A 13,574-nucleotide genomic window follows, 5' to 3' on the forward strand; every position below is an offset into this window, starting at 1 on the left:
TCATTGTTACCAAGGTGGTTGCTAGGGACGCTGCTATCGATATTATTTCTGTTATGTTGTGTAACAGTTTAATGGTGTAATCTTTATTGCTACCTCCTTCCCCGTCAATGTATAGTGTTGGTCCACAGCGCAAACATATTAGTTTAACAAAATCCGCATCTAAAATTGTGGCATAGATATGTTATTTTCCCCTGTGCAATTCCAGTCTCACATCTCACATCACATCGTCATAAACAAATACCGGAAACAGACCGAAAACACTTTATTCCGAGTGTGCTTGCTTTTCTCTTTGAAAGTCATCACATAACGGCATTGTAATACACAGTTCGGCTGCATTACATATTACATATCTGCCGTAGTTCTGTATTTATAGAGCCCTGATGAGAAGACTTCTAGACAAACATGAGGAACTGCCGCCAACACTGGAAACGTGACGTGGATCATAAATATATCAACAATTAAACAACATCTTACATTTATTTTCACACAATACGTCTCCTTGCAGTATCAACACTAATTCGGCTGACTTTTATATTTGATCCAATTGGTAGATAGGCTGTATTTACACCATAAAGGTGCACAGCTGATATAAAGGGACACCTAGTGGTTAAAGCATGTTATTGAATTTCATTATTTTTATTATTAGATATTAATAGGATCCCTATAAAGTATATTCATTACTCGTTATTCTCTACTAATAGTTCATTAAAGACTGTATATAATGACTATTTTGCACATCCCTTTCAAGATTTCAAGATTTTCTAAGGTTTATTGACATATCATATACACAAACGGTGTAGTTATGCAATGAATGAAAAACTTTGTGTATACCTCTAGCAATGTTAACTATGTTGAAGCACTTATTTTAACTGATATTATACATATGTATTATACTCTTATATAAGATGTATGTAAATAGTATAAGAAATGTGCAGAATACGACAGTTTAATGGTGGAGGTACACACATATTGATAGTCTTGTAATGCACTGTTGAGGAACCTGCGACCAAAGTTGTTCATCTCCGGCCTTGTCAGGTATTGAACAATCATTAAATAAAGAACACAGAATTATTAAATGTAAAACACAGAATTTGTGTGATTATACTAAATGATTTACAAATAAACACCACTGCATATTTACAACTGTTACACATGCTGATGTAACGCAAATGTTTCCAACTTGGGATCAATAAAGTATATCTTATCTTAAGATGATCGATGGCTACTGCCATATTTGCAAAATGTGCCTCTGAACCTTGACAAGTGCATGTTTCAGGCTCATCAATTAACAACAGGAGGGGTCACAGACATAAGACCAGCTGTTAAATAAAGCTCTTCTGACCTTAGCTGGCATGTGGGTAATGCTGCCCATTATGCGCACAAGCAATTTTCACCCATTTATTAATTATATGTTTTAAATTTGAGTGTTTCCTATCCCCTAAACCTCCAGGGATGTACACAGTTTAATACTGGCAACTTCTTATTATGGGAAATACGAAAACGTCTTTTAAAACTACAACCCCTAGTAGAGACATGCCATAGAACATGTTGCGAAACACAATAGCCAGCATGTGTAGTTCTGGGGACGGGGTGGGGGAGGGGGGGATGGGGTGGACCCGTTCAAATCCAGTTTTGGACAGTCTGCCGTGGTTCCATCCCATTTCAAGTGCTGTTCGACGCTCGGCACACTCTCCAATCACAGAGCTTGAGGACTATCACGGGGTTTGTCAAGCGAAGCGGAGAGAATACTTACTTCCGGGTGTAATATTCTGTAAAGCAAATGAGCTGCTCCGACCCTCGGTCCTGACGGACTCCAACTTGTGTTTATTAATCAAACAAATAAATAAACACAAGGATAATTATGTGTTATTGTTGAGTAAATGGAGAATTGCACAGAGGAAAATAACGTATCTATGCCACAATCTTAGATGCGGATTTTGTTAAACTAATACGTTTGTGCTGTGGACCAACACTATACATTGACGGGGGTAGCAATAAAGATAACACCATTAAACAGTTACACAACATAACAGAAATAATATCGATAGCAGCATCCCTAGCAACCACCTTGGTGACAATGAAAACGTTGTAGACACAATTTCCTGAAGTAATCTTCGTAATAACCATAGACTGTATATAGGTAATAACTAGCAAACTAAAGATCATGTGCATCCACTGCACACATAATCTGAAATAACAACTCATATTTATCGCATCAAATGACATCAAAAGGCATTTTAATGGCCAAACTAACTTTAAAATAGGCATTTTACACCGAGAATAAAACGAAGTTCGGCCATGTTTTTTTTTCTGCAGGGAGAAATGTGAAGATCACGTGACATAGACGCCAGCCATTGGAATGAATGGTGAAAAAAAACGTAGGCATCTTACAATTTCACAGGCGTTTTTGTAGAAATACTACGTCCTACGTTGTGGACCAACGTAGTTATTACACGTTTTTTTTATGAGACTGGGTTGGACATAGTCTTGACACATTTGGTTGTGTAGACGGATCAATCAGCTTGTCGTAACGAAAGATGTGACAAGTAAACTGTTACGATAGGGACGTGCACAGGTACGGGCTAATGTTGCCCGGGCAACGGCCCTTTTGCCATTTTTGCCTGGCCTGCCCCTATGGAGAGAGCAAGAGTTTTTTTTGTTTTCTCTTGTGGCCGAAACAACATGATAAGCCTACAATTAGTATTGTAGCATCTCGCTGCGGGAAACACACCTTGTCGGCGCTGTCATCTGCCCCCAGTCACGTGACTTTGTTTACAATCTGACAGCTGGAAGCAAAGGAAAGCCCTCCGAGTCCAACCTCATATGGCTATGGTGATCACACCAAACGCCTGCACTGGCTCCTGCCCGTTAGAGTATAGGGGACAAACCAGGGGACTTTACTTCCTCTTGACACCGTCGGTTACTTACAAAAAAAACACCTAAATATACTTGTTATTGTGCTTCTGTCTTTCTGTGTCTTTTACTCTGCTCCGTAAACTCCCTCACCCTCGCTCTCTTTTCTTCATCGCCCTCTCACGGAGAACACTTTACTGTCCCGCTTTATTGTAGGATTTCTGCCATGTCTCCACTTTAGCTTGACCATCTCTGTTATTAAGTTATGGAATTCTAAATAAATAAGTAATTAGATACCTTACCGTTACTACGCTCATAAAGAATGATAAGAATAATGTGTATTGAACTGGTTTAATTAATTAGTTTATTTAAGGTAATTATAGAAGCCCTATGTTATCAGTAGCCAATGTCTGCACAGCAGTAACAACGGTAAAACTACATTAAAACAGAATTGTCCCCATTGTTTCTTTAATAGTTACTAACATTAGATATTTTAATGAGATATGGACCGCATCAAAAAATGTGCCTGAATAACGAATTTAGCAGTTGGACATAAAAGTCAACTGAGTGTCACTTGCAATGACAGTGTTGTGTTTTTATTTTATGAGTTTATGTTAGAATTTTCAAAAGGTCTTGTGTTTTTTTTCGGGGGGGAGGCCCTTTTTCCAGTTTAGAGCAATAGCCCCTCCAAATGTCTGTGCACGTCCCTGCGATGGTGGTAACAGGGCCAAGAAATACAACCCTCAAAACACAGATACAACTATAAAGATGAGGATTGGCTTCAGAGGGGACCTGCGTGCCCCTCTCCCCCTGGAGATCAGGTCCCTCATTGTGAACACAGCTGAGACTTTCACCTTTCTGGGATCACCCCGGGACCAGATCATCTCCTGATCTCCTAATCAGCCCGGCGGCAGCAGATGCTCTTCTCAGCTCAAATGAGGAGGATCAATGTCAGCCACCAATCCCAGCCCGCTCTGTAGATCATGATGATTTTCATCATTCGTCGTTTACAGTTTCATACAACCTTGTTCTTCGCTTTACAAGGACAAGCCGTAACACAATGGCCCCTCGCTGAGAAGATCATTTACTGTCAGCTGACACTCAACGTTGCCCACTGAGGCAGCCATCTGCTCCAAAAACGTTCCCCTGGGAGACAAGGGCAGTCCAGTCACAGCAGAACACCTGACGGGTCGAGTCTGCAGCCTCTACAAATGTCCATGCTCTCCTTGTCAGTATCTTTTGAAAAAGAGGATTTCTTCTTAGGGTTACACCAAAGTGTTTCAATTCATAACAAGTCTTGGTATTATTGTGTTGGGTTAACAAATTATCTGCATCATAAAACAACTAGAAAGTTAAAGCAATTGTATTGACTTTACATTATGCCTCTAATGAAGCTCAGATGTTAAGACTGGATTGTAGACTGTAATTGATGCAAATTGTTAATGAAAGTGATAAAGCTGTCATTGTTACAACCCTTCTCCCATAAGTTAGTGTGGCAAAGCAAAAGTCTGTTGTGCCTCACTAGTGTGATTTAGAAAGTTAATTGTAATGACATGATAATTAGGCCAATTTTGAATTTTTAACACATGTGTGGCATTTGAAACACAGAAAGTCTGGATTCTGGGATACATCGCAGTTCAATTTTAATCTAAATGAGGTATGCTTTTTTAATGTGAGCTGATGGTATCTTTAGCTGAAAAACATCCCAGCAAAAAATATGCATGAAAACACAAAAGTGACAAACAGTGTTCATATTGACAACCTATTTCATTAGGATATGACTGCATGCTAAGAAATATTGTTATTGTGGGTTAGGGATGTAGTAGACCTTTATTCTCTACGCTAACGTTTGAGCCTGGGCTGTAATTGTTCTACTTCCCCTGTGCTTGAATCAGGTCGGTTTGATCTTTTGTTTTTGTAATGTCATGACTACTGTATGGGCTGTTTTAATCAAGCTTTGAGCTAAGGCAGAAGAATGTGGAGCATGGACAGAGACGGTACAGGTTCATGTAGAATCAAGCCTGATGTTTTGGGCCCTGTTTTAACATCAGTGAATGTTATCTGGCTAACAAAGGCCCATTGTATCAGACTTAGTGCCATATAGCAGTGACGATGCAGATTGCAGTGCTGCTCCGCTTACCCCTCCCTGTCAGAACACCTCATATGGCTTCAGGTAACCTAAAAACATGAATTGCCCTTGTTGAGCCAGAGTTTGGTTTCACTGAGGAACATGATGGCGCAAGATTGGTGAACCCCATGGAAGACGAATAGCTCCAATGTAGATACAAAGGGCTCATTCAGCAAAAGAAAACACATGTATTCATAATTTAAGAATATTATATTTTTGGTTTCTGTAAATACATTTCCCAAATCCTACACACTCCTACTTTAAGACGACTGCAAAACGTTTTAATAGCTGCAGAATGCAATTACTGCCATATAACACAATTTGCAGCTTGAAAAACCTACTTTAAAAATGTAATATATGCAGGACAGTGTCAAACATATAATGAAATGCATTTTCAGATCATCCACCTCTTCCATGTATCAGCTTATGTTTCCTGGTCTTTCACACTCCTGCCACCAGCTGCCAGCAGTGCTAGTGCAATAATGATTTCCCTACTTAATGATTTAGCCATTATAGTCTCCCCTCCACACAAACCTGATCCCGCCGCAGGGCCAACAGGCTTCTCCTGTCTTCTCTCAAAGCTGCTCATTAAGTTCTCAGCAGCAGATGAAACATGACTCCTCTCTGAGTAGTTAAGCAGTGTTTACTAAATGCTCTGACGGATAACCTGCACTCTGTGAGACACATTTAGACTGAAAGCCTCCAGTTTTTGTCACGAAAAGTTCAATTAGCAAATAATGCATCAGATACAACAGCAAAACAAGAACATGTGGTGTAAGTATGCAAGAAACAGGATTAGATCATTCAAAATCATATGGAAAACAAAAGGGCCAAAGATGTTAAAATCTAATCTTAACAGCATAGTGAAAATGATAGTTGATCTAAGTCACATTTTAGATTTTAATTGTTATTCAAGATGTAGTCAGTGGAACTCAGTGTTTTTGATACTGTTTTTGATATGGGGGAAGGATATCGTCCCCGGCTGTAAAATGTCCCATTACAATTAAACATAACAAAAAACTGAACACACATTTAACTGTGGGCAAAACAATTTTTTTCCTAATTTATAATAACCATGCTTAAAAAATGTAAACCTTATGAAGCAGTATAGAAGTTGCTGTAACGGCAAAAAGGGGACACGCCTGAGCATCTTTCACCGCATACCCACATAGTAGGCTATCCTAAAAACAAGACACTTATGCTCTCAGTTTCATTATGATGATCTTGCTATGTTCAAAGTTGAACTGTGTTGCACACTGGCATCCTGTTTTGACTTTCTTAGATGTGATTTCCAGGATAACAAAAACGTAAGCTAAAAGCATCAGCTAAATTCAGCATTTTCACCCCAATTTCTTTGGAGTTGCCTTCTAGACAACATTCACTATCTGTCTTCAGAACAAATAAAGAAATGTCAGCCATCAATTCCACAATGCAATGCATCCACTGCATGACTCGAAAGCAGTCAGTGATCATACAAATAACGATAACAAGTCCAGAATCTCAATTTAATACTAAGTCAAAGTGAAAGAAGAACAAATGATTGAATTCAGGCATAAACCACCAAGTTAAAAGCTAGTAAACACAAATCTAAGTGAGCCCCCAGAACAATTGAGTCAAATGGTAGCCAAAACCCAACAATATCTTAATGAAGCCGGGCCTGGATATCATCTTGAAAAGATCATCAACCACCTATCAACTCAAATCTGAAAAATGCTCTCTCACTGATATCAATTTTCTAGCTTGAGCTATTTCTATCCTCAAATTGGACTTTGCCTATATGCACAAACTCACAAACTGTGATAAATTCATCATAATATATATATTTTTTGAACTCTTTGTATTCCTATAGAACTTTTTACTTTTGTGCTTTAGGCTTTTAGGTGCTGCTAAAATGCATCCATCATGTGATTTCTAATGAGAGAAAAATCCGTTGTGTGAAGGTTAAAAAAAGTGGGTTTAAAATATGAAGTTTTTTTTTTTTTAACAACAGGAACAGTTGAACGCCCCTCCTCACTTAAAATGACACATAATGGAGGCCTGAGGGTGCAATCCTTTGTGTTGAAGGAACTTTTGATTCAGTTAAACAGCTAAAACAAGAACCTTTCACACCCAAACAATGGACTCCATTTTTAAACTTAGCACTCGACAAGTGAGGAGCAAATTGTACGTGTGTGTGTGTGTATACGAGTGCGCACGTGTGTGCATGTGACCCCCCTATGTCTAACAATCACCCTGACGCATACCACCCTTTCTCTCCTCAAATAAAAACAGGGTCAAAGGAAAAGAGAAATCATCCACTGTTGAAGTACTTTACGAGATCCTCCTCTCAACAGAAAAAGGACTGAGTATCCATGGGAATCTTAGCACGTTAGGGAGGCCTTTCTCCCTTCCTCTCATCCGCTCTCCCCCGCTGCACCCATGGACCAATGCAATTGTTTATTTTCTCCTATTGAGGCTGCTCCATTCACTGGCTCTCACATTTACTCTGCTCAATTGGAGTGAGACAGCACTTATTCGAGGAGAGGAATGTAGTGTTCCACTGACAGGACAGCAAGAATGCAGAAGAAATAATTAAAACTTGTTAAAGGAAAAAGGTACAGCTGAGCATGAGGGAGAACGTCGTCAAACCGAACAAAGCGGGACTGACAGGATTTTCTGCCGTGATGAGTATATCGACCCATCACCTTGACACTACAAAGAGTGTTTGAATAACGCACAATGCCAGAAAGTGGAGCAGGGATCCTATAAGGAGGTCTTTCATTCGCTTTGCTTTCTTAACTGAAACTGTCCTGCAGAACAATAGGGCGTTCTCCGGACTGTCCTCCAACATCCTCAGCACAATAGCTGAGAGCTGGACTACAGAGTTAATATCTCCTGATATGATCATCCTAATCATTCATTGAGCAGCTGGTTGAATCATACCATCCATACGGAAACATTACATTACATTACATGCCATTTGTTAGACGCTTTTATCCAAAGCGACTTACATACATTCAGTACTGTGGACAAACCCCACAGGAGCAATTTGGGGTGAAGTGTCTTGCTGACTCAAACTTGCTATCCCCTGATTCGAAGTCCAGCACACTACCCACTGAGCCACAGCCACCCTGTGCACCAGTGTAGTATTTGGTAAAGATTATCTGCTCATGCACAATGCCTCGTCAAGCAGTTTCAGGGTTCATCTTGGTTTGTGTGGTTGTGACAGTACATCCCCGGCAGCTGATTAAAAACAACAGCTTTAGCAGTAAGATCATGTTATCAAAAGACGCTGCCTGCTTCTTCAGACCAGGATATAGCCCATTGTGCATGAAAATGATCTTCAATTTATTTGTCATTTTCAGGTTCAAGCAACATGGCAGTAAGTTATAGGCTCTTTCCATGTATTTGGATAATCTGACAAAGATTACAATGGTAATATTACACTATAGACAAACAAGATGAAATATATATTAATCACCTTTTGACTTGTGCACAGCAGAAATCAGTTTGCTATCTAATTGTTGGCAACAATCACACTTTCTCTAAACAATCATTTATGCTGAGTCAGTGCTAACTGGTCTCTACACATAGTTGGTAACAGAGTGAACATGAAAACAAAACTGTTCAAATCGAGAAACTGAAAGTAAAAGTTTCAATAAGACAGTATAGCTGCTTGTCCATGATCAGCATTTGACATTTGATATCTGCATATTTAAAACGTCATCTTTAGTTCTGTTTTTGAGTAAATGTTATTGCTTGCTGTGTTGTTTTGTAATATGTTTTCTCTGTGTGTTTTGAAGGTGAGCTGCCAAGGGACTGCTGATGAATATTGGATTTGAACTAACCTTGTTTGTTTAATTTGTGTCTTCTTTTATAAAGTCTATATCTTTTGAAGGGACACTATAATGTTACCTTTAATCAGAACAACATGGTCATGATGAATGTAACGTTAATACAGTATGAAGTGATAACATTATGTGGATCTACAGTTTTGAGGGGCCTCACACACGAATAGTTGAGGGCACTTTCTCTGTAGCTTAAAAGGAAACACTAATGTAAGGTATTAAGGATTTAAAGTGAACGGAGCCTGCACATAATAATATTTGTTGAACATGTGTGAAATACTCTGATTTGAATAAAGAATAAAAGGAGGCGGATATATTATCTGACATTGATTCATCCTGCTTATTCACAGCTTGAACTGGAAGTGTCTTTTCACAAATAAAATGGAAATACGCAGTGAAACAAAAGATTTCTTGGGCAGAAGATCAGTAACATTTGCTTCTGAACCCAAGCAGGCAGGAGGTCGCCACACAGGAAACACAAGTAAATCTTACCTGCCCTCTACTGGTTACACACATCCAATACACCGTGATTAAAGACAAATACTTTCTGTGGAAGGTAATTCACACTCATAGTATAAATAAACAGTAACAGTACATTTTTATGGTACTTTAACTTTATATAAGGATTTCCATTTGATGCTACTTTTGCTACTATCCAATTACATTTCAGAGGCTGTAGTTCGTACTCCATTAAAGTATCTGACAGTTTAAGAAGATTAAGAAGATTCAGATTCAGAGATTCTACTTATTTTACCAGCTGCAACTTTTAGTGATGAACATAATGCATCAATACGCTTTATTCAATAATATGATATTTCATTATAACTAAATAAATAAATAAAGATGATATTCTTTTTTGATGCAAATACATTGTGTGCATTTAAAGGCTTTTACTTGTATTTGCATAACTTAAGTAAAATAACAACTGTGATAGTACAAATTACCTTTAAAAAAAGAAAACTGATAACTTATTTCACCTCTGGTCCTCCTCTGTATTAGGCAGATATGACATTTGAGGTGGACACACACACACACACACACACACACACACACACACACACACACACACACACACACACACACACACACACACACACACACACACACACACACACACACACACACACACACACACACACAGTAGGAGAATATGTAATCATTTAAGTTAGATTGCAAACAGGAAAGTCATAACCAGGTCAAACCACTGCAACTGTGAACTGATACTTTAATGAAATGAAGCAAAAGGTTGCAATTTCTTCCTTTTAGCCAATCACATGTGGAAATGTAACAAAGAGGAAGTTATCACCGACAGAGAGGTAAGAGTTGAAAAAGGATCTATTTTTCTCTGTGGTTTTTTTACAATACCCAGTATCTGCATGTTGCATAGACTAACCACCCTGCCACACAACAGCAGCTGCAGAGCCTCTCTGTGATCTCTCACGATGTACGCCTTCACCGAGTATTATGATTACTACAATTACAGTGAGAACTTTACTGACCTTGGGTTGTTTATTTTCAATGCCACGGTGGATTGTCCCAGCTCACACATTAGTGGCTCCAACATCTTCCTGCCCATACTGTATTACATGATATTCCTCACAGGCTTCCTGGGCAACCTCTTTGTGATCTTGGTGGTGGGCAGCAAAGGTAGGAAAAGTCGGCGTCTGGTGGACACTTTTGTTGTCAACCTGGCCCTGGCAGACCTCGTCTTTGTCCTCACTCTGCCTCTGTGGGCCATGTCTGCAAGCCGCAGCGGCCACTGGGACTTTGGGGCAGCTGGAGACCTTCTGTGTAAACTGAGCAGCTTCATCATAGCTGTGAACCGCGTCTCCAACATCTTCTTCCTTACCTGCATGAGTGTGGACCGCTACCTGGCGGTGGTGAAGCTGATGGACTCGAGGTACCTCAGGAGCAGCAGGTGCATCCGGGTGACATGTGCTGCTGTATGGCTGAGTTCTCTGGTGCTGGGTATCCCATCTCTTCTGTACCGCAGAGTGGAGCCCTCAGGAGATGGACTCTCCTGCGTGGAAGAAAACAACTCACCCTTTTTTCTGGGCCTGAGCCTCGCCATGGCTTTACTCACTTTTGTTATCCCTGTGTTGATCATCGTGCTCTGCTATGGCACCATAATTATGTATCTCAATCAGAACTGTGCTGCCAATCCTCGGGCTGAAGCGCGGCACAGGCACTCCATGAAGATGGTCCTCTCCATCATATTGGCCTTCGTGGTGTCCTGGCTCCCCTTTAACATCTTCAAAGTTATCGTTATCAGCACGAAGCTCTCCGAAGCTGACCTGAGTTGTGAAGCTGAGTCTTGGCAGAGTAACGGGCTCCTCTTGTCGGGATGCCTGGCCTTCCTCAACAGCTGTGTGAATCCGGCCATTTACTTTTTCCTGGACAATAGCTTCAGACGAAGTGCCCAGAACTTGTGCAAGAGGTTCACAGGGAAGCAGAAGTTCCTGCAGAGCCACCACTCTTCAGCCTCTTTCACCAATGTTGGCACTTCAGAGAGCTCTGGGGCAGTCGGTGGGAGAACTAAGCTCCAGATGTGTGAGTAGGAGGAGAGGACATTTGAAATTATTTCACTTTGAAGGGAGAAAAGTGCTTTATGTCGTGCTCATCGTGATGATAAGAGACTTTGTGCACATTTTTCTCAAGGGATGTTTGAATACAAAGTAAAACCAGACACATGGCAATACATTTGTTTTGAGTAAGTACAGTTTTGTGATTTTGCTTTGTCATATTTCTTCTGTATTCTCATTTACAACAAATGCTGTTTATATCTGCTTATGGTACACCATGCAGTAGTTTAGATTTAGGAGTCAGTAATTGATATCTTATTATTTTATGAACAACCTTAAACAATTTTTTTAACAAAAGTAGATTGAAATTGTTTGAATTAAAAGGTTTAAATATAGTCTTTAAATATGTAGAATAATTGAATTTGCATTTTCTTATCTTTTATATATATCAAAAGCAGGAATGTATTAAGTTGTATTAAAAAATAAATGCTGAAAAAATAATGACTATTTTAAACTGACTGTGTTTTTAACTTTGGACAACATGGTATATTTTAGTTGCGGGATTACAGTAAAAATAATTGAACAAAAAAAATGTTATGATGAGTTGATAAACTTTCCATAAAATAATTGTTAATCAAGGATGAAATAATTAAAGTGTTTTAATTCAAAAGAGATGTCAGTCGCAAATGACTTCTTAGTGATTCCTCTCAAACAAACGGTACAAAGATGTGAGTTTCACTGCAATCCTCAGCATATAAATAGCTGCATCTTTAAACCGTGGCATGTGAAGTCAATACAATGATGTTTAGTCAGAATATCTATAATTGAATGTAAAATTAATAAACAAAAATGTCAGGTTATTTTAATTTAAATACATTTTGTTATAAACATGTTTGGAGCTTGGCAGAATTTCTTTAAATAAATGCTGTAATTACTATTCAGTTGTAGTTGCTTGTTCTTACATTCTCTAATAAGAAATAACATGTTGTTTCCCTTTGTAAAGTAAACTATCTGTTGTTTTTTGCTATTTTAAATTATAACATGCAGAGCCTTGTACATTTTTTCTGCAGTTCCCTACTGAAATGTTTCTAAAATGCTGTTTTAAATGTTTTATTAATGGTACGTTTTAAAGCAATAATTCACAGATTATGCAGACATTCGCAATACAACTTCCTAATGTCCATGTGTTATAATGGACCAAACACGTATCAGCATTAGCTATTAAAAGTCTTGTTTTGGTGTTTCTAATTGTGATTAAGAAAAAACATTGTACAGTAATTAATCTCTCGTTATAAGATTTTCTTTAGCGTCTGCCAACAAAGTAGAGTCCCTGAGGCACGGCCAAATGTTACTTCTCGTAAATCAAAGGTATTCACATGAGTGTTAAGGCTAGAGTTGGGTATATGAAAGTTCAAATGTTCATGTGTGCCCACTTGTTTTTCTATATGTGTAGTTTCAAATGTGAAACAATCGGTTGGTGCACGCCACGGCGTCTAGAATTTTCCCTCAACAAAAAACTCATATGTGTCTGGTATCAAGATAAACAGCATAACACTAAGTATTTTATTGCTGTAACACCGTTTATGCATACTTTCAAAAAACGACAGAACAGGATATATTCTAATGTGGCCGACAAATCAGACAATTTTGATTTTTTTTTAATGTTTTTTAATTGGAATAAGAAAATTAAGAATTATTTGTCACAATGTACCTTTAGATGTTTATTTTTTTCTATTTAAAATAGTTGAGAGAAAACCCTACCGCATGACCATTACTTTGACTTTCACTGAATTGATGGGATATAAAGTGCAATGATGAAAGCTATAGATGAATTCAATCCGCAACTGTAATATAACAGTTTTAATCTATTAATAAGATGTAATGTGCTTACAAATTCTACTTTTGATTTGTTAGAAGTGTAATGTGTTATTTCCTTTTGAAGATATAGTTTGGCATCAAAGTCCAGAATAGAAACCCTTTAATGAACTGAGTAACTTATTCTGCCAGTCTGGTACACACATAATGAAAGGTGTGACCTTGGCACAGTGGGCGAGCTGTCATTCAGTTCCTGATCGCAGTCTGAGAGACTCTCAGTTCTCACAGCGCTGCTCCTTTTCTGTGGTTGTAAGACTCTTTGCAAAACTCATATTTTCAAAACTTCAGTCATGCAATTTGAAAAGTCAACTTTTCTTCAACTTGTCTAGTGAGCATGATTGCTGTTTCTGGGAAGATTCAATCAAATGT

At 38.6% G+C, this 13,574-nt stretch overlaps 1 protein-coding gene across 1 annotated transcript; it reads left to right on the forward strand.

The window, feature by feature from the left end:
• The first annotated feature begins 10,250 nt into the window (after window positions 1–10,250).
• gpr25 (G protein-coupled receptor 25) lies at window positions 10,251–11,622 on the forward strand. Its single transcript, XM_034082510.2, has one exon. The coding sequence runs from the start codon at window positions 10,251–10,253 to the stop codon at window positions 11,364–11,366; it is 1,116 nt and encodes a 371-aa protein (XP_033938401.1). The 3' UTR covers window positions 11,367–11,622.
• The last annotated feature ends 1,952 nt before the right edge of the window (window positions 11,623–13,574 follow it).

This window comes from Pseudochaenichthys georgianus, chromosome 5 (genome assembly GCF_902827115.2).
Source record: "Pseudochaenichthys georgianus chromosome 5, fPseGeo1.2, whole genome shotgun sequence".
Lineage (NCBI taxonomy): Eukaryota > Metazoa > Chordata > Actinopteri > Perciformes > Channichthyidae > Pseudochaenichthys > Pseudochaenichthys georgianus.